Source organism: Dermacentor silvarum, chromosome 1 (genome assembly GCF_013339745.2).
Source record: "Dermacentor silvarum isolate Dsil-2018 chromosome 1, BIME_Dsil_1.4, whole genome shotgun sequence".
NCBI classification, from domain to species: Eukaryota; Metazoa; Arthropoda; class Arachnida; order Ixodida; family Ixodidae; genus Dermacentor; species Dermacentor silvarum.
This window is the reverse complement of record NC_051154.1, coordinates 293,661,315-293,682,075: the sequence shown is the minus strand read 5'-3', so window position 1 is coordinate 293,682,075 and position 20,761 is coordinate 293,661,315. Positions and strand designations below refer to the sequence as shown.

General features: G+C 46.4%; 1 protein-coding gene across 1 annotated transcript; it reads left to right on the top strand.

Annotated features, from left to right (window-relative positions):
• The first annotated feature begins 10,522 nt into the window (after positions 1 to 10,522).
• LOC125942744 (abasic site processing protein HMCES-like) lies at positions 10,523 to 20,291 on the top strand. The gene is made up of 3 exons (XM_049661009.1): positions 10,523 to 10,628; positions 13,374 to 13,508; positions 19,870 to 20,291. The coding sequence occupies exons 1-3, from the start codon at positions 10,609 to 10,611 to the stop codon at positions 20,222 to 20,224; spliced, it is 510 nt and encodes a 169-aa protein (XP_049516966.1). The 5' UTR covers positions 10,523 to 10,608; the 3' UTR covers positions 20,225 to 20,291.
• The last annotated feature ends 470 nt before the right edge of the window (positions 20,292 to 20,761 follow it).

Below are 20,761 nucleotides of genomic sequence, written 5' to 3'. Positions count from 1 at the left end.
CACTTTTTTTCCATATGCAGACATGATTCGCTGCAAATTACCAACCCGAACGGAAGCGCCCAGAAATGAAATTGTGATAGTAGCACCGGTTTCTTGAATTATGTCAGCGCGAAGCGATGAGAACAAAGGGTGGGTAAGTGGGCGGGGGAGGAGGGGGGGGGTTACGGAAAAAATTTCGGGGGGGAGGGTTTGAACCCCCCTGGCTACACCCCTGTTGCCTAAACTTGGCCATGATTGCGGCACAAGGGTAATTTTACCCTTATGGTCAATACTTATGCATAAAATACCGTTTAGTACAATACTCATTCTCTTGAATGTGAGTAAAGATACGTCAACAAAGCAACCTTTACATGGCTCGTTTTATTTAACAAGTGTGCGTAGCTTGCACCGCAGATAATTGCAGATTTAACGGTGAACTCCCTGTGCATGTACACAAGTAACAAAATTTACGGCAGGTAAAATTCTCTAAAAATTTCGTACTCGCCATGGCTCCGTCGGAAACGTCATTATACAGTATAACCTAACACACGGTGATGGGGGGGGGGGGGGGGGGGTGTTGGTTAGGGCTCATTTAGCTGGCAGATAGTGTGCCAGCGGTTGCTCTCTTCTACCGCCTCTTTAAAAAGGGGGTTGAACAGGTGGAAAGAGGCGCGACACTTCCTCTCTCCGAAACTTATGTGTTTTGGGAAACATTACCTGTTCCGCACACTCTTAAGGATATTGGTCTACTGTGCGAAGCCTCAAGCAGAGCGTTTCTGTTTTTATTGAAGTGTTGGCAGGCAGATATGAACTGTTCCGCGTTAACAGGGAGGCGGAGGGGGGTGTTCGCGGAACTAGTTCTTACTCTATGAAACAGCGTATAGCTTCTGCGTGAGGGATTCCTTGAACCACTCCTGGATGGTGAGGTGATATTCAAAGTGCTGAGAAGTCTTTATATAAGGGGTGACTCATTGGCACTCTTAATTTAATCTGTTGCATCATTGCCTGCAAGTCCAACATGTGCAGGTATCCACTGAAACTTGACAATGAAATTCCTATTGCTGAGCTCCTTAGCTAACATCAATGACTGTCGGCCGAACTTGCTGCCATACAATGCACGGGATAATTGTTGGAGCACCGCTGGCAAATCCGAAAGGATGATAGTGTGCTGAGAACGCGTCCTCAGTTTACGAAGCGCTGCAGTAATGGCGGCTCTTTCCACATTTTTAATAAGGCCAACTGATCCAGAGGGCCAGATCACGCAGATCTAATGAAGCGAATCTAATAAAGCTTGCACTTAAGAGGAAGCTTTCGCTCGGGCCCAACTCCGATGTCGCCTATTGAAATACATGTAAAACGCAGAAACGATTTCCTGATCCCACTGGGCCGATTTTACTTAAATTTGTTGCACATGAGAGAGAAAGGTAAATTCTAGTGACTGTCGGACGCGAAATGTCGATTTCTAGCCTGCACTACTTAACTGTAATCTTCAAGAATTGGTAAGTTTGAAAAAAAAATAGAAGCACAAATTTTACAAATTCATAGCTCTGCACCTATATAAAAGATATCGCAGACCTGTGAACGGCATCTATTAGAGCATTCAAAGCAGACAAATTTGATATGCCAATTTATTTCTTACGTGAAATTGTTACATTGTTTACAAGGATTTTGCACAAGTTCTACACACAAAATAGTAGTCTATTTTAAAGCCATGTAGAATATAGCAATTTTGTACACTTTAGATTTTCTATTCGGTGCAGTTTACAAGATTGTGATATGTTTCATTGCTGAGTTAGAGTTGTAAATTTGATAGTTTCGTTTTCTGAAGCTGTGCTAGTTTGTCAATTCTATAAACAGTTGACGACTTAAATAAAAAAAATCGCAACCAACAGCCACTAGAGTTTCACTTTTCTTTTAACTGCAACAAACGTCATCAAATATGGTGCAGTGGTTGCAGAGAAAAAGGAATTCTCGTTTTACATGTAGTTTAGATAGGAGCACCCAAGCTAACGCTTCCTCTTAAGGCGGCGGCCACACCGCCAGCAACTTTCAACGTATTTCGCTTTACCACCTGTTTGCCACCGCCTCCCACGGACCCACTCCCCATTCTACTACACTCTACCAACTCGTTCAAAAGAGACGATTTTTACAAGAGCATCATCTGAAAGCACTAACAAAATATGGGCGCGAATGATGGCCCAGTAGCACAATTTACGTCAGAAAGTTAGGCATTCGAGAACTGCGTGCTTGCAATCATAATACTAGTTTACCAAAACTGCCCTTGTGTCGCTATCATGGCCAAGTTTAGGCAAGTCAGGAGGCTAATGGACGTTCTTTTTTCCCCGATGTCCCTATTTCTTCGCACCTTGCTGCATCCCGGCGAAGCTCTCATTTCTACCACATATATTGTCATTCAAAACAAAATAATGCAAGATGTTTTTAATGTTCTTTTTCCAGTGTCTGTGGACAGCTGTTTACGAAATTTTGAGAAAAATTAACGATGGTTTTTTTTATTTTGATTTTTTTATTTTGTTAAACAGGTTAAGGTCTCATAGCCCGCCAAATTTCAAAAGGCTACATTTATTAGTTTAGTAGATAAAAATTCGTAAATATAGCAAATTTCAAAAAGTGTAGCAAATTAAGAATTTTTTCTAAAACACTTCCGTTTTGCACAGAAGCCTCAAACAACGCTTGCTGACTCTTCTTGAATGAAATATTGAATGAAATCTAAAATATGAATTTTTGGTCCCGTGTTGATCTCTCGTGGAATCACCCAGCTTAGACAGGCTCTTTGCAAGGCTCAAGGAGGATGCTAATGCTGCGACCAAGGTTGTCAAAACGGACCTGAGGGTTGATCGTATGGATGCGCGTCTCGCGCACCTCTTAGAGGCCAAGAATTCCATCCTAGCCCGATGGAGGACGCAAAGATTAAATCGCAGGCTTCGAAAGAAAATTGCGCAGCTGAATCGCGAGATTGAAGCCTACTCTATTGAACTGTCGAAACAGCAGTGGAACGAAGTATGTTCTTCGGTTGACGGACAGATGAGAGTGGGAGGCAAGTGGAACCTCCTCAAACAATTACTTGATGAGTCGCAGTCCAAGGGTAATCAGAGATTTGCTATTGACAGAAGCGTTCATAGCCAAAAGGCGAAGGGGGTGTCCGAAAAGGCCCTCCTGCAGGGGTTAGCGGACAGATATCTTCCGCTGGGTCCTTACGGGGATGCGGACTATTCTCGTTACCGGGGCGGGACTGGTTCAGGAGCTGAACGCACCTTTCACTGAACCCGAAATTCTGTAGGTCCTCTATGAGCTCAACGGGCGCTCTGCACCGGGCCCGGATGGGATCTCAAATAAGCTCTTACGCAACTTGGACGGTAAATCCATCGAAAAGCTCACTGAGGAAATCAATAAAATCTGGGAGACGGGGCTGGTCCCAGAATCCTGGAAGACGGCCTCGGTTGTGCTCATCCCAAAGCCAGGTAAACCTCTAGCGCCGGAGAACATGCGGCCCATCTCGCTTACGTCCTGCGTGGGCAAGGTGGCTGAGCATGCGATTCATAATCGGGTATCCCGGTACATAGAGTGCAAAGAGCTATTTCCACACAATATGGTGGGATTTAGACCTGCACTATCCACACAGGATGTCATGCTCCTTATCAAGAGACAGATTATTGACAACTACACCAGGGATACTAGAGGTATACTACCTCTAGACCTGGCCAAAGCTTTTGACAATATCTCGCACAAGTTTGTGCTTGAGGCGGTCTCAGATATGGGGCTGGGAAAACGTTTCGACGCGTACGTTAGCTCCTTTCTGAGGGATCGCAGGGCTACCATCAAGATCGGTCAAGTCAAATCCGAGGAATTTACCTTGGGAGCGAGAGGCACCCCACAGGGGGCAGTCATATCTCCTCTACTCTTCAATATTGCCATGAAGGGCCTCTCGGAGCGACTCACCATGGTGCGCGGGACTAACCATGCTCTCTACGCGGACGATATCACCGTGTCGTGCATGGGAGGCTCCGACGCCGGGGTAGAGCAGGCGATTCAACAGGCACTAGACATCACGGAGAACTTTCTAGTCGGTTCGGGCCTGAGCCTGTCACCGGCTAAGTCTGAGTTATTACTGTACAGACCCACACGACAAGGGGTGAGGAACTTCACTCCTTTAGAGCAGATTCCCATAGCTCTATACACACGGGATGGGCTGATGATCCTCAGGGTAGACTCCATCAGGATCATCGGACTCCTACTGGAGTCCAAGGGGGGCAACTCACAGACAATAGCCCGCATCACCTCCAAGACGGAGAACATGCTTAGGCTCATACTCAGGGTCTCGAACCGCAGGGGAGGGCTGAGCGAGAGCAATCTCCTATGGCTCTACCATGCGCTTCTCATGAGCCACATTAATTACGTCGCTTCGGCGCTGCACTGGTCCAAAAGGGAAGGGGCAAAAATCGATGCACTAATGCGCAAAAGTATAAAGCGAGTTCTAGGCTTGCCTATCACCACCAGCACCGAGAAGCTCATACAATTAGGCCTGCATAACTCACTCGCGGAGGTGATCGAGGCCCAGCAGGTGGCTCAGGTCGTGCGTCTATCGTCCTCGCGGGCTGGTACGTAGGCGCATCCTGGAATCCATACGCTGCGGTCTTACTGAGACTAACGAGCGTAAAGTGACTCTACCGTTCTCAATCAGAGGTACGTTTACGGTAGCTCCACTTCCAAGAAATGTCCACCCGAAATACAATGTAGGGCGCCGCATAGCTCGGGCCCGTTCTTTATTAAAATCGGTTGCAGATAGTCGGGATCTCGCAGCCTTTGTCGATGCAGCCCAGTACGAACGTTCCGATTGCTTCGCAGTGGTTTCTGTCGACCATACTGGCAAACTCCTATAACTCCTATATTCTGCATCAGTTCGAAATGTTCCGGCAACGGTGGCTGAGCAAATGGCCATCGCTATAGCAATGAAGGACCCGTCGCGTCCAAATATATTCACGGACTCGCGGTCCGCAGCTAGGGCTTTCGCTTCGGGCTCGATCTCGCGGGAAGCAGCGACCATCCTCGGCAGCGAGGGGGCTGCCGGGTTTCACACTATAAAATGGTTCCCGGCCCACATGGGGGCCAACGTACATCCCGATGTTCCCAACGCCAATGAATTTGCCCATGACCGTATCATCTTTCGCGGAGGGATTTTCCACTTCCTCATACTAGACTCACTCAATCGCAATCGACGGCCGTTAGGATGCTCCAAACGGGGTCTTTCCCTTCGAGGGGCATATTTAGTCACTTCTCGCCCAACATCGAACCGCAATGTCCGGACTGCAGAGAGGCGTACTGCTCATTAGCTCACATACTATGGCAATGTCCTGCGTTACGCGACACAGAGTTCAACAACGAAGAGGTCTGGGAGGAAGCCCTTAAAAGCGGCGACCTCTCGGTTCAACTTCGGGCTGTCCAGAGGGCCTGCGAGAGGGCGGAGGGCCACAGTCTTCCGGTCCCTGCGTGGGAGCGGCCCGCGACTGCTACCGACTCCCCCTGAAAGGGGGCGTCCAAACGCAGTTCCTCAGGACCTGAATAAAAGTTTTCTGTCTGTCTGTCTGTCTGTCTGTCTGTCTGTCTGTCTGTCTGTCGTCTGTCTGTCTGTCTGTCTGTCTGTCTGTCTGTCTGTCTGTCTGTCTGTCTGTCTGTCTGTCTGTCTGTCTGTCTGTCTGTCTGTCTGTCTGTCTGTCTGTCTGTCTGTCTGTCTGTCTGTCTGTCTGTCTGTCTGTCTGTCTGTCTGTCTGTCTGTCTGTCTGTCTGTCTGTCTGTCTGTCTGTCTGTCTGTCTGTCGTCTGTCTGTCTGTCTGTCTGTCTGTCTGTCTGTCTGTCTGTCTGTCTGTCGTCTGTCTGTCTGTCTGTCTGTCTGTCTGTCTGTCTGTCTGTCTGTCTGTCTGTCTGTCTGTCTGTTGTCTGTCTGTCTGTCTGTCTGTCTGTCTGTCTGTCTGTCTGTCTGTCTTGTCTGTCTGTCTGTCTGTCTGTCTGTCTGTCTGTCTGTCTGTCTGTCTGTCTGTCTGTCTGTCTGTCTGTCTGTCTGTCTGTCTGTCTGTCTGTCTGTCTGTCTGTCTGTCTGTCTGTCTGTCTGTCTGTCTGTCTGTCTGTCTGTCTGTCTGTCTGTCTGTCTGTCTGTCTGTCTGTCTGTCTGTCTGTCTGTCTGTCTGTCTGTCTGTCTGTCTGTCTGTCTGTCTGTCTGTCTGTCTGTCTGTCTGTCTGTCTGTCTGTCTGTCTGTCTGTCTGTCTGTCTGTCTGTCTGTCTGTCTGTCTGTCTGTCTGTCTGTCTGTCTGTCTGTCTGTCTGTCTGTCTGTCTGTCTGTCTGTCTGTCTGTCTGTCTGTCTGTCTGTCTGTCTGTCTGTCTGTCTGTCTGTCTGTCTGTCTGTCTGTCTGTCTGTCTGTCTGTCTGTCTGTCTGTCTGTCTGTCTGTCTGTCTGTCTGTCTTCGGAGCGAATCGTCGCGTCAGGGCTCGGGGAGGCGCCGCCCTGCATGACGGCAGTTACGTGGGCTCTCCTGCTTCGGCTGGCTTCCCGAACCAATGCTTTCAAATGTTTATTCTCTCTCTCTCTGTATGGAGGGAGAGGGCGCACAGTTGCGCACAGTTCATCGTGTACGACTGTGTGCTGCGCTGACCTGCAGACCTTCGTCGACATTTTCGGGCAAAGGCGTCCATGTGTCTAGACAGGGGGGACAGTATTGCAAAAGAGTGGGGGGGGGGGGGGGGAGTACGAGGTGAGACGGCGCGCGCAAGCTAGTATGCAAAAGCGTGCAGTGAACATAAGCGTCGCGCTAGCGTCAATACGCATCACAACTAAGAGAAGCGGTTTTTCGAATATGCGTCCCAGTCGCCGACCCCGACAGAAGCAACAACAAAGTGAAGGGCAGTCAGGCAGCAGGCGGCCGGGGAGAAAGCGCCGCCGAGGTAAAAAAAAAAAAATAAAAAAACCAAGGCGTAAAGGAGGTGGGAGGGGGGGGGGAGGTTGTATGCCGCCGCCGTAGTTCTGCACGACCAGAGTCCTTACGACGGATACCAGCGGCATAGAGCCGCGCTTACTCGAAGCATCGATGCAAACTTCAGAGCAACTCAGTCGCTTACAAATGTACTGTGCTTGTAATCCGCCAAGTGATTTTAAAAATACTGCTTTATTTTTAAATTCGAGGCTCTGGCTTACTAATGTTTGAACGTGGCCTGGTTGGTTCTTCGGCATACTTTGACAAAAAAAAAAAAAAACTGCGCGTAGACGAAGAAGCGCTCTATTTTCGCAAGAAGACGCAATTCCATTCTCATTCCATTCCAGGCCAAATGTGCTTAATTCCATTCCCATTCCATTCATCCAAGCATTGTCGCCATTCCCATTCCATTCCGGTGTCGCGAAAATATTAATGATTCCGGAGTCATTCCAATTCCGGAGTGGTAAGTCCACAACACTGGTATCATGTAGTATACAAGACTTTATTTATGCTGATGAAGAAAAAACACCTCAAATACTTTTTTTAAAGCATGAACTGCTTTTAGCTACTCTTGGCGGCGACCTTCAAGAGACCTTGAGCCAAAATCCAGAACCATTATCCGGGCGCTCAAAACGAGAACGGGGCGAGAGCAAAACGAGATCATCCGGGCAACCAGTGAAAACTAAGAAAATGCGGTCTCTGCCCCCCAACTCCTTCTACAGGACCGCGTATTGGATACGCTAGTAACTGCCCAAACAAGTTACAAAAAAAAACATTGTTTCCGATTTCTTCCTAATGTTTCTTCACAATATCACTCAACATGTAACTTCTAATACACTGAAGTTTAATTTGTCATTTCCAATAGCGACGTTCCAAAGCCAGATACAGTGCACCATACACTTGTCATCTTTTGGCACTGACAGGCTTGCCTGTGCTCTTTTCAACGCCGTGAGTTCCAAGGCATGGGTTTTAAAAAGGGAGCGACTAAATCCCCACCAGAACACACCAGCGTTGCCAGATCTCGTCTTGTGCGGTTCCCTAGATCTGCCTAGATTTGTGCGGCGGAGATGTCCCTAGTGAAGTCACATGACTGCGTGCCGCACTCTCCTTCTTTTCGCTTCCTCCTCCTTGTGCGTGCGCCAGATTTCAACGTGTGCGCACGCTGGACATGAACGTGGGCGCAAGGTTTAAACTTGCAGCTTATTCTGAATAGAAAGTGCATAAATAAATGAAACTAATTTATTTATGAGAAATCCAAGTTGCACGCGTTACGGTGGGGTAGGTGAGCCTCAGCTAGGCGACTGGCCGCGGTCGTCTGGTGTTGAGCGATCGGGCAGTGACGAGGCGCTCTCGCTATGCCCATAATTATCCGCCGACTGTTTCTTGACACCTTTTATGCAGTCCCCCCCCCCCCTCCCATTCTTAAAATTATTTTTTATTACTTTAGTCGCTGTCGCACGCTACAACATTCACCACTCACCGGATTTTTGAACGGCGAGTCGGCCCCTAGCATTCCTATATTTGTTTCTGCGCAGACATCGAGGCCAATATTCACCTACCTGCACTCCCACCAGTTTGTTGTGGTGGTTTCTTAGCTTCCCTGGCCCAGCACACCCGTCCTTGACATATCTTGCCGTGAGCAAATGAGCGTTCTGTAAGTCTTTCTTGTCGATGCTCAACACATTTAGCAAATGTAATGTGATTTTTTCCGCAAAGCAGTTACTAAACTAATGGTGGTGCAGTTAATTTTGCAATCAGCAAGTCATCAGCACTGCATGGCTCCAGCTATGATGTAGGCAGTCTGACCTGAACCGATTATTTTTTAAATTTTGCACGTCTGAGAAAACTCGATCTCTGTTCCGTTTGTGCCTTTGCATATTCTGCATCTCGTAGCAGCACACACTGCGCGACTTATCGATTCACAAGTTCAAATAAAGTCAGCCTATCACCTGCGTTCTCAAACGCGCTCACGATCTACAGGTGCATTGCAACGGTCGTCTTATTTCTTCGACCTGCCACGTGGACTTCCCATAGCTTTTATCGGCAACAGCTCACTGGTTCATGAAAACGCAAAGATCATGCTTCTAACGTGACTTTTTGGAATCACGAGGTTAGTGGGTGCACAGATATGAACAGACTGCGAAATTTGAGAACACTGAAAGAGCTTGACCGCGGAGCGAACTAAATTTCTTGTCAAATAAACACACACACAGGTTCATGCGAATAACCGATTCTTTATCGCGCACAATCGACCACTTACATACACAAAAAGGGTCAACAATCGTCGCCACCAAGGCGATTCATCCAAATGATCGCACATGCCACGTAGAAATCCATAAGGCATCGCCGAAGATGAAGTTGTTGACAGTCCTAACAATTTCACGTGAATTCATGTGAGCGCTCGCGAGATAACGCAATCCTGGCTAAAACAAACAAACAAACAAACAAACAAACAAACAAACAAACAAACAAACAAACAAACAAACAAACAAACAAAAAGACAAACAAAGAAAATATAAACAGAACAATGCGCATAGGCGGGTCCATCATTGATCATATGGGCAGCAGCGAAAAAAAATATGCACAGCGAGTTCCACTTCGCCTGTTCAACTGGTCTACTCGACTAGGGAATTTCGGCCTCCAGTCTGGGTACATGAAAGAGCTAGTTTTGGTGAGCAGCCCAGAGTTGCCAGCATGGTGTTTCTATATCGCTAACCTTGGGGGATGTTGCGGTCGGTTTTTAGTCTCGCGCGGTTTTGAGTAAGTAAGAAAGTAAATAAGTTTGTTCCTAGTCCCTTTTGACGCAGAGCAGGCGTTTTAGGCGCCACAGGAAGAATATATAGTTTATGTTGTCTTCACAGTTCACTTAGGTTTTTGGTTCGTGTACCGTCGAGTTTCACCACAATTTCACAGAAGAGCACCCCACTCACCATTTTTCGAAATACGCCACGCCAAGGTGAACCAAGCCAAAGTTTGCCGTCGCCGACGAAGCATCAGCTTGGTCGCATCTGGTCGCATCTCGTAGCCTGTAGCAAACTCCCTGGTCACTGGCGCAGGGGTAGATCTGACTGGGCCTCTGACTAGCTCAGATCTACACGACCAACTATGGCAATCCAGCGGGGCCGGGCGGCGGTGGAAAGGCTATGCCTCACCGCACATAATGCCCGGGTGGCCTGAGCCCGGGTCGGCAACCTCGCAGGTGCTTAATAAGGAGGTTATACTATAACCTCTTTGGTGCTTAAGCTTTTTACCAATGAAGTTTTTTCCGTCCATCCGATGCGCGCACGCCCGCCGGTTCAAATCTGGCGCTTCATTGATGACATGTTGCGACTTGCAGCCCGCAGAGAGAGCGGGCAATTTAAAATGTCCACGAAGAGCAATTAAAAAATAAAAAAAATGTGCTGTAAAAAATAGCCGCACATTAAAATTGTTTTTAAGTGAAAATATGTAATCATCAAAAAAATATTTTGTAGCATTTTTCAAGCGCAGCACCAGTAGTGCAGGTGGCGCCACATGAAACGGTGGCAATTCGCGCGGGTATTTGTATTCGTAGCGCCGGCAGGCACGTTCAGTTGTGGTTGTAACTGACTGCTCGGCGTTTGTAGGGAAAGTCGCGACAGTTGTTTCCTGAGATTGGTAGCGCCAGCATGTGTGAACGCTTGGCATGGTGTGTATAACTTTCTGTGTTGGAATTCATTGAATGCAGTGCCTAGTGTACCGTTTAATCTTGCGGCTACGGAACGAACCACCAAATGCTGCGCTGGTTGTCGGTTGCGTTTCGCGCGCGCAAGCGCATAAATCTTGCACTGCAGGCTTTCGTACAGTTATAGTACTAAAATTGTACCCCGTATCTTGAAGGCAGTGTGGTACCGTACTGTTTAGACTTAGATTACAAGTTCAAAATCTAGCGGTTCAATGGGAATTGTTGGCTCGTTATTTCTGCCCAAAGGTAAACCGAACGATAAGTACTTACAATCCTGGCTTAAAAGAAAAAAAAAAAGTGCTGTATCAGGGTATTGGCTGTGAATTGTTCACGTATTTGTTGAGGACTGTTAAATATCGGTTGTTATAAGTGTTCTGCAATTATTTCTGCGGCTGCCTATGTACAAATTGGCGGGAAGAAGGCATTCGCGCGTTCCAGACGATAAGCTCAATTCTGCCTTAAAAAAAAACTCGCTATATCAAGATATTGGCTGTGAACTGTCAACGCATTTTTGAGGAGTGTTAAATATCGTGTATTATAACTGTTGAACACTTAATTCTGCAGCGCAAATGTACAAATTGATGGCACAAACGCGTTCGACCCTAGGAGAAGGTTCGAGCGTTCCGGTCGTTAAGCCTAACTCGCTGTACCAAGATATTGGTTGTGAATTGTCCGCGCATTTTTTTAGGAGTGTTGTAAAGATGTTTTATAACGCTGTTCTGCATGTTCTATGGCGCAAAAGCACAAATTAGCGCAGCCCGCCACGTCTCAGCTGTATCAGCAGCCGGAGAAGTATTTAAAATTTTTATTCGTACATCTAGAAGCAGAAGTGAATTGTCTGCTGTGAAAGTAGCCTGTGACTACACGCAAAATTGCCGCACGACTGGCCACTCGAGGCACTTTGCGTGTATTCGCGATGTTCTTTCACGCTCGGAAAAACTTGTGTAGCAAGTATTGAGCAACTAAAAGCTGTATCGGGAGTTTTTCATTTCGCTCTACAATTTTCTCATTAGTACTTTTCATCTCATTATAATATTTGACAAGTTGCTTAATAAATTAGGACTAATTATGTACTTGGGCGGAATGCAAAAAATAATCTATCACCAGGCAATTGCAAACATTACGTTGGTTCTGTCCAGCTACGTGGCATTTGCATATTTTTAGAGTTTGGCTAAAGTTGCCTGGGACGGTGGTTCCACCCTGTATGTGTATACCACTTGGCATGACTTGTGAAGTGCGAGTGCTTGCCAAGGAGTTTTTTCTAATTTGATACTACTAAGTGGTTTGTTATGAGCCACTTTGTAGTATCAAATTAGGAAACACTCTTTGGCAAGGAGTGTTTGGATTAGAGCAATTTGATGTTGCTCCAATCCACATTGCCCTTTTAAGTGGAAAGGGTCTCAACCTTACAGCCTGTCACTCAGCACTTGCTTTTTTTCTTTTCTACAACCTTCACTTTTTGTTTGTTTCTGAGCCTAGAGGCTTTTCACTGCAAAATTATGTTGTTTGGCTTGGTGCTAGTGATGCTGTGATACACGGAGGGCAAAGCTAAGAATAGGCACATAATGAGTTAAGGGGCATGTGGGCCTGTGCCATCACTAGACTGTCAGGTTGTTGAGCGCTGCAAGTGTTTTTCTTGCTCTTAATGTTTAGATCTGAACCTGATTTTTTTAAGGCTGTTTAGGATGCATCGTCTTTTGAAAGGTTGAAAATACATGCAATCTGGTTGGGTTACTTTTATTGTGTACACAAATGCCATTTAAGCATGAAACAAGAACCAAAGGTCTTGGAGTCAGGATTGAGAGAACATGGTATAGTAGAGACTATAGTGAGTTTCTCATAGTATGGAACAGAAACATTCCCAATTGAATTCTTGTGATTCCAATGGGTGAAAAATCGGGCCTGATATATAGTAAACTGCAAAACCGGACAAATTAGTTTTAGTGAACAATGACAGCCTGATTACACCGCCTTACCTAGAAGGCATGCCTTATTGAAGCGATAGTCAGTCGAGCTATATGTGGAAGCTACTGGTGTAGCACCTGAGTTTGTGGTGGAATTGTGACAATTTCGCATTTCTTGGGACACAACCTGTTTTTGATTTGCACTGTTGCAGCTTCTTTTGTGTTGGAGGGGATGACAAAAGTGCAAAAGGTTGGGTCTTTTTTGCAGCCGTAACTGATGCTTCTACGTTTTTGTAATTGATGGCTAATGAACAGTTTTGTGGATGTTTAAAGCAATTTCATTGACAGGAGTCACTCCAAACGTTTGGAGGGAATCCCAGAGCAAAAAAAAGTTTCCGTTGTGAAATTTTTGCCCACTTAGTGGTTTCCTATAAGGAAGGTTTTAGTGCATTTTCGGTAGAGGGAGATTAACATTCTCACTTCACAACATTGTGTTGAGGCTTACTCAAAGAAGCATGAGAGCCACTTTCCAGAGAAAGAGTGGCTACCCTTCATTTTTGCTTCTCCTTTAATGATATCCCAGTTTCTCGGGACTGGAACTTGGCTAACAGGCACTGGCACTTTTGAGCAGTGCAAATGTGTGCGTTGCATGTTTGTGCTTTACTGCTCAGAGCACCAAAAATTAATGTGGAGATGTGCCCATGGCTTGCAACGAAGAGCTGTTCTATTTATAATCTGTAAAAGTGCAGCATGCGACGTTGCTATAGCTGCTAAGTTGTAATGCATTGCTTTTACATGATTTCAGCATAATCCCAAAGGAGTGCCTGCGGGTCGCACACCACTACTGGGGGCCTGAAGGCTATGAGTGCCCTCAATGGCGTGATCCAAGCCTGGAAGGCACCTATGAGTGCTCCTACAACATGCCACCACAAAGCTTTTGGTATGTGAATGTGCATTCACATTTGCAAAAGTATGAAAGTTTGTGCATAAATGGCGGAGAAATGCACCTTTGGCGTTGCTGGGAAATGAGAGTGGTGCCACTGCTTTTTGGCCATTCAGAAAATGCTTGGGTGCACCTTGAAGTCTTCAGTGCTGCGTGTTCTGTTATTGTAAGCAGATTTAGGTTTGTTGATATTGCTGGGTTGCGCACAAACATCTTTTACTCCACCATCATCAGAGTGTGCTGCCTTTACTTTGTCATCCACGTCACAGGTTGTAAATAATACATGTGACACAAAAATAGTAAACGTATTGAAGCATACATTTACTGCATATTTTAGTGAAGGCAGTTTGCAAGAAAGATTTTTTTTTAACTGTAAGAACGTCTGAAGTTCTGAAATTTATTAATACTCAGGTGTCGCGAGTGCGAGAAAAACACCCTGGCAGCTGCAATGTTCTGCCGACATTTTTTTTTTGGGGGGGGGGAGGCGAGCCTAAATGAAGAAAGATAAGAGAATACATGTAGTGAGTGAGCTCAGTAAGTGCACTGTCTTCCGATGTAATAATGCACAAGATTACTTTTTGGTGGTTATCTGGCATTTTATTTTTGAATAGTGTCCCAGCCAAACAGGAAATTTTATACGGAAGTATACCAATAAAAGGATATTCTTTGTATAGATATGTTTCTTTGTTTCGTACAGAATCAAAATTGAATGGTCATGCAACAATATGTGAACTTTGTGTTCATGGTAAATAAACCGTGCCAGTCTTTAGGTGGTGTTCTCATGAACAGCTGGACGAAATTAGCGAAATATTACAAGCAAATAGATTCTCGGCAAGGAGCCTATACTATCACTTTTACTATTCTTTCTTGCAGCTTTATTGACACATCCACCTGTTTGCAACCTTATGCTGCCAAGGGAGCATATCTGAAGGTTATCGAGTATGCTTCCTCGGCGTATGAACCTGCCTGATAATTGCTTGTGCTTGTCTCATTTTTCAAACTTCACTAGAACGTTTTTGTAGATGCATACTCTATTCATGCAGTTTCAATCCGATATGCCCAGTTGTTCACTAAGCAACATTTTCAGTGAAATGCAGCTGGCATCGGATCCCCAAAGGGGGGGGGAGGTTATGTAGGCAGGCTGTCGGTGAGAACATGCAGCCAGCGTCTGGTGCATCACAGCAACTTAGTCTTCCGAAGCCAACGGCTGGGACTGCAACTGTCGTGTACAACTATAGGTTGTCGTCGCGTCAGGTGTCACCTTGGCGCTCTCGTTCCGCACTATAGTGCCACCCGCTGCGGCTGCTATTTTTTCTTGTTGCCAACTTTGAAAATGCCTCCTCCGCGATTAAACATTTTTTGCAGTTCCACTTGTGACCGAAAAACAGAACTAGATGCGTAGATGCGCTCAGATTGTCTTTAGCGCCCCGCAGGGACGTCTGGGTCAGCAGGCGTTTGGTGTGTTGCGACACCACGTACCCGAGCACATGAGGGTTGGACCCTCCCGCGTGTAGCCATGCGCGGCTTAGCCGTGTCTGGGGAAAAGGGGATCCTGGGAGTTGAGCCGAAGCCGGGTGTTTGGACCTTTATGGCCCCTAGGCAGAGGCACACACTCCTTTGGCCTCTGCTTCACGTAGATGGCACCCCCGGACTGACCCACCCGGGGAAAATTGGTGGTCGCCTTTTCCTATCCCCCCTCTCCAACCTTTTGCTTTCCTGTCTCCTTTCTTTTACTATCCTATCATCTCTTCAGTCAAGGCTGCCTCACCCTCTCCGGCCCCTGCTGGCGCTGGCAACAGCTGGCACAGCTCAGGCCCAAAGGCAGCCCCATCGACCTCTGGGCTGGTGGGCGCAAAGGTCTCATCCTTCATGGCGAGACTTTGTTGCGAAATTTCTCGCTCGCAAGAGCACGTGCCTGGCGCCTCACATGAGGCAATGGACACTACACCAATCCCGACGGCGCACCAAGCGCCTAAGGAGCGGCGAGGCTCCCTCGACTGCTTCAGAAAGGACAAATCCCGCTTTGCAGAGCCAGGAAAGGGCTCTGTAATCTAAGGCAACACTTCCTTTTTTTAGTACACACAGTACAAATTTACTTTCAGTATAGATACACAAATCATACAATGGAACGTCGGAGGACCTTCTTAGGAACCTCGATGATGTTCAAGAACTTCTTCATGAACACAATCCAAAAGTGCTGTGTGTACAGGAAACTCGCTTAAAGTCGGAACATGCGAACTTTCTCTGACAGTATGCTACGATTCGTAAAGACCGCAATGATGCTCTTGCATCTTCAGACGGTGTTGCCATTATAATTCACAAAAGCATAGCACGTCAACGTTTACAGCTACAAACGCATCTTGAAGCAGTGGCAGTTGGACTTGTTCTCCTAAACAAACTCGCCACCATTTGCTCGCTTTACATACCCCCACATTACCACTTACACAAACCTGAATTTCAGTCCTTTATAGACGAATTGCCAGAACCTTATCTTGTTCTTGGGGATCTCAATGCACACAGAGACTCTCGCATCGATGCACGAGGCCGTCTAATTGAAGGCTTTCTTTTCTCATCCGGTGCGTGTCTGCTAAACAGAAAAGAACCTACATATTATTGGCTTGCAAACAAAACTTTTTATTCTATAGATCTTGGCATAGCTTCTCCATCCACATTACCTGAACTTGAATGGGAAGTTATAAAAAGACCCTTATGGGAGCGACCATTTCCGAATACTGCTGAGAGCAACAAGACAATACGCATCTCCTCCACATGCTCCCCGGTGGAAGGTCGATGCAGCGGACTGGAAGAAATTCCAAACACTTGCCAGTACGATCTCGTAGACTGGCATGTCTTCACTCGGAATTGATGGTGCCGTCGAGTATTTTTCTAACTTTATAATTGATGCAGCTTCCAAGTGTAGCCCCCAAACACGTGGACTTTTTAGCAAACGCCGTGTTCCGTGGTGGAATGAACAATGCTGGAAATTTCAAGAAAATCAAGTCTCAAGGTATGAGAACGCATAGACAAGCTAGGAGAGACAGCTGGCAAATATTCTTATTAAGTATCGACTCTTACACGGATGAGGCCAAGGTTTGGAACAGGGTCAATAGGGTAAGAGGGCGACAAACAGATCCGCCTCCTCTGGTACACGTGCAGGGAGACAGCCTGGAGGACCAAGCAAACCACCTGGGTGCACATTTTGAACATGTGTCCAGTTCATCGCGCTATTCTCCAGCATTTACAAGATACAAAGCAATAGAAAAACAAAAACTAGACTGAAAGAGCACCGAGAACAAGCCATATCACCTACCTTTCTCTCTAGCAGAGCTGCATGCATCACTCACCTGTTGCAACCAATCTGCCCCAGGCTCTGACCGCATACTATACGAAATGTTGAAAAACCTTTCCTCTGAAACGAAGAAAACCCTTCTCTGTCTGTATAACTCTATATGGACCTCCGGCGAGTCCCCTCTGCCTGGAAAGAGGCCATAGTGATCCCTATCCTGAAGCAGGGCAAGGATCCATTGTCCGTACCCAGTTATCGGCCCATACCTCTAACAAGCTGCATCTGCAAAGTCTTGGAGAAGATGATAAACCGCCGTCTGATACATTTCCTAAAATCAAAGAAGCTGCTGGACCCATACCAATGTGGGTTTTGTGATGGCCGATCCACCACTGACCATCTGATGCGCATAGAGGCTCACATTCGTGAGGCTTTTGTCCACAAGCAATTCTTCCTGTCTGTTTTCCTCAATATGGAAAAAGCATACGACACCACGTGGCAGCTCGGAATACTGAGAGACCTCGCACACTTTGGAATACGTGGCAATATGCTGAATATCATTCTGTCCAACCGCAGATTCCGTGTTCGTGTGAGTAATGCCCTATCAAGACTATATGTGCAGGAAACTGGAGTACCACAGGGTGGTGCGCTTAGTTGCACCCTCTTTATCATTAAAATGAACTCTCTGCATCTGTACATTGCACGCAACATATTTTATTCAGTATGTGTCGACGATGTACAGATAGGGTTCACCGCATGTAACCTTGCAACCTGTGAGCGGCAGGTTCAGCTTGGTCTGAACAAACTAAGTGGGCAGACGAGAATGGGTATAGGCTTAACCCACAAAAGTCCATATGTGTCCTTCTCCAGAAAGAGAGGTCTGCACCCTGATCCCAACATCGAGATGCAGGGTAAGTCTATCTGTAAAAACTGAACACAAATTCCTAGGTGGGTAATTCTAGACGCAAAGTTAACATTTATCCCACATCTAAAGTATCTAAGAAAGAAGTGCATGAAGACAATGAGCATCTTGAAACTGTTGTCTCGCACTACGTGGGGTAGTGACACAAGATGTCTATTGAATCTCTACAAAAGCCTCATTCGATCACGTATAGACTATGGTTCCATTATATATCACTCCGCGACGCCGAGCGCCTTGAAGATGGACCCTGTCCATCATCTGGGCATCTGCCTTTCTACCGGTGTGTTCAGAACAATCCCCGTAGAAAGCCTCTATGCTGAATCAAATGAATGGTCACTCCATCTGCAGAGAACGTACTTATCCTTTGTGCATTTCCTAAATGTAAACTCAAGCAACACACACCCTACCTACACAACTATAAATGATCTGTACAGTGCCCAAACCTTTAAGAACCTCCCTTCCGTGAGAAAGCCCTATGCACTGCGAGTAAGAAGTCTTGCCAAAGAAATGGATGTGTCGCTCCATGAGCACGATGTCGCAGGGCCTCCTGTACAGCTGCCGCCATGTCAGTGGCAGCTGATTGAATATGACCTGTCCTTCGTGGGTGTTACAAAGCATGCGCCGGTCGTACATATCCGTATGCACTTCCTCGAATTGCAGCACAAATACTCTTCTCCCGAATATTTTACTGATGCTTCAAAGTCGCACACTTGTGTGTCTTACGCGGCGGTCGGTCCATCCTTTTCGGCTGCAGGAGTTCTACACCCAAACACAACAATCATTACAGCAGAGGCCTACGCCATCCTGGCGGCGGTTAAACACATCAAATGGTTAGACATACCCAAAGCAGCCATCTATACTGACTCTTTAAGCATGTTGAAATGTTTAAAAACTCCAAGTAGGCACAGAAACCCCGTAATTATAGCTCTTTCTTCCATCGTTTGCACCGCGTATCCATCCCAGCAGCAAATTGTGCTGTGCTGGGTGCCAGGGCACCGCGAGATCGAAGGGAATGAGTTGGCCGACAAGCTAGCCACATCTGTTCATAGACTTCGCCCATAGCTGTCCCTGTAATGGACCTAAAGCCCTTTATCAAGAAAAAGGTCAGGGCCGTTTGGCAACGTCTGTGGGACAGAGAAATAAGCGAAAAACTGCACACTATCAAGCGTTATCTCGCTCATTGGCCACCAGAATCGAAGACACGCCGCTCACAGGTTACTTTGCAGACTAAGGATAGGACATACATACAGTACGCACGCATACTTATTGTCCGGTGGCGATCCGCCTGTCTGTGATGAATGTGGCGAGCCACTCAGTGTACTTCATGTCCTCCTGCGATGTCGTGAACTGGAGCCCCAGAGGAAAAGACATTTTCCATTACCATTACGGCAAAATTTTCCATTACATCCCTGTATGTTTTTAGGCAATGAACCTCTATTTAAATGTCAATCGCTTCTCGCGTTTTTAAAAAATATACATAATTTCTGTGTTATCTATACAGGTGACTGGTAGCACGGCCTCTCTGTAGAGGCAGCTGCCTAGGTATTTGATTAAATAGAGCACGTGCGTCCTGGTCTTTGTCCACAAAGGCCTTCGGTAGGCGTCGTGCTACTTCATATGTTTAGTTTTAGCACCATGACCATTTCTCATTCATTCACTACCCACAGATCATTCCACACGTCACTGCCATAATTCTATTCGATATACGTTTTACGCTTCTATACTGCGATTTGTTCTTAGGCCCCTTTACAGCCACATTGCATCCTGTAATCGGAACTCACTAATGATGGCGAACATACCATTCATTGTCTTGGCGCTCTTTGGCCACACTTGGCCCTTGCGCCACAAAATACCAAATACCATCATTGTCTTTGGCAAGATAAATTGGCACTTTTTACCGTGTACCAGCCCAGCCTGTCTATGGTAGCAGGTGTGCAAAACATGTGGACGTGCCTTGCTTGTCTATAGGAGGTAAAGGGCTTCCGTGTCAGTGGCCTTCTACATTTTTTTTTCCCGTTTCAAACTGCTTAACAGTCCTTCCGAGCAACCGCAGGTTATTTGTGGCCCTGGCTTATCATTTTCTTGTTTCCATTGCGAAAGGAAGCGTGTGTAGGTCGTTGAACTTGACCAAGGACTTTTTGTTGCATTTGCAGCCCAGTCTTGGTTCACAACAGCCAGCTCAGGGTAAAGACAGTAACCGAGCGTGTCTTGACCTCGATGAGGTGGGGCCTCGTTCCATCGTGGTACGAAAGCAATCCAGCAGAGTTGAAGGCCAACACGATCACCTGCCGCATCGAAGCCGCTGCCAGCCAGGAATATTATCTACCAGCCATAACTGCAGGACATCGATGCATCGTTATTGCGGAGGGGTCTGTTTCAAAACCATTTTGTCTTATCAAATGGCAAGCTTTGCTTTTGTATGGGGAAAAGATTGCCCGTCTCATCTCCCGTTGTCCTCTTCCCTTAAAGCGGCTGCAGAAGAGGGCCCCAGCACCACCACAGATGTAGTAGTTAACGGTTCTGTTTTCTACAGAAATGCGCAATGAAACAACAAACACTACCTCAATGTCCTCACTGCAACAAATATATGCCTTCAAGTGCATCATTCCCTTAATTAAGTGAATAGCTTTCTAAAATCGTTTGGATATTCTCTTACATTAGCAGTCATTGTCGATGGTTTCTGCGCAATTGTTTAGCTAAACAGAACTTGTACCAAAGCACTTTTATGGCACATTACTAAGCGTACAGCTGATACCCCTAAAATGTACATAATGCTTTCTGCCAACTATAGTGCCAACCTATTGAGACAGGATAGCAAAGGAACTTGAAAGGAAATGGTTGAAGGGGCCATAACACCAAACGTACGAGCTTGAATTATGCATTGCATGGTGAACCGTACACATCCCACAGCAAACTGGGAAAATTTAGGTGCATTTGGTGGATAGAAAGTTTGGATTTGAATATTTTTACATCGCAGTTGCAACGTACAGCAGTCTGACAGCGCTAAGTGGTGATGAAAGGGAATCTCACTCCCAGAGACGGCTC

Coding starts and splice junctions, on each gene's coding strand:
- LOC125942744 (XM_049661009.1), top strand. CDS start 10,609: ATGTGTGAACGCTTGGCATG. Junction 10,629..13,373: donor ATGTGTGAACGCTTGGCATG/GTGTGTATAACT, acceptor ACATGATTTCAG/CATAATCCCAAAGGAGTGCC. Junction 13,509..19,869: donor ATGCCACCACAAAGCTTTTG/GTATGTGAATGT, acceptor TTGCATTTGCAG/CCCAGTCTTGGTTCACAACA.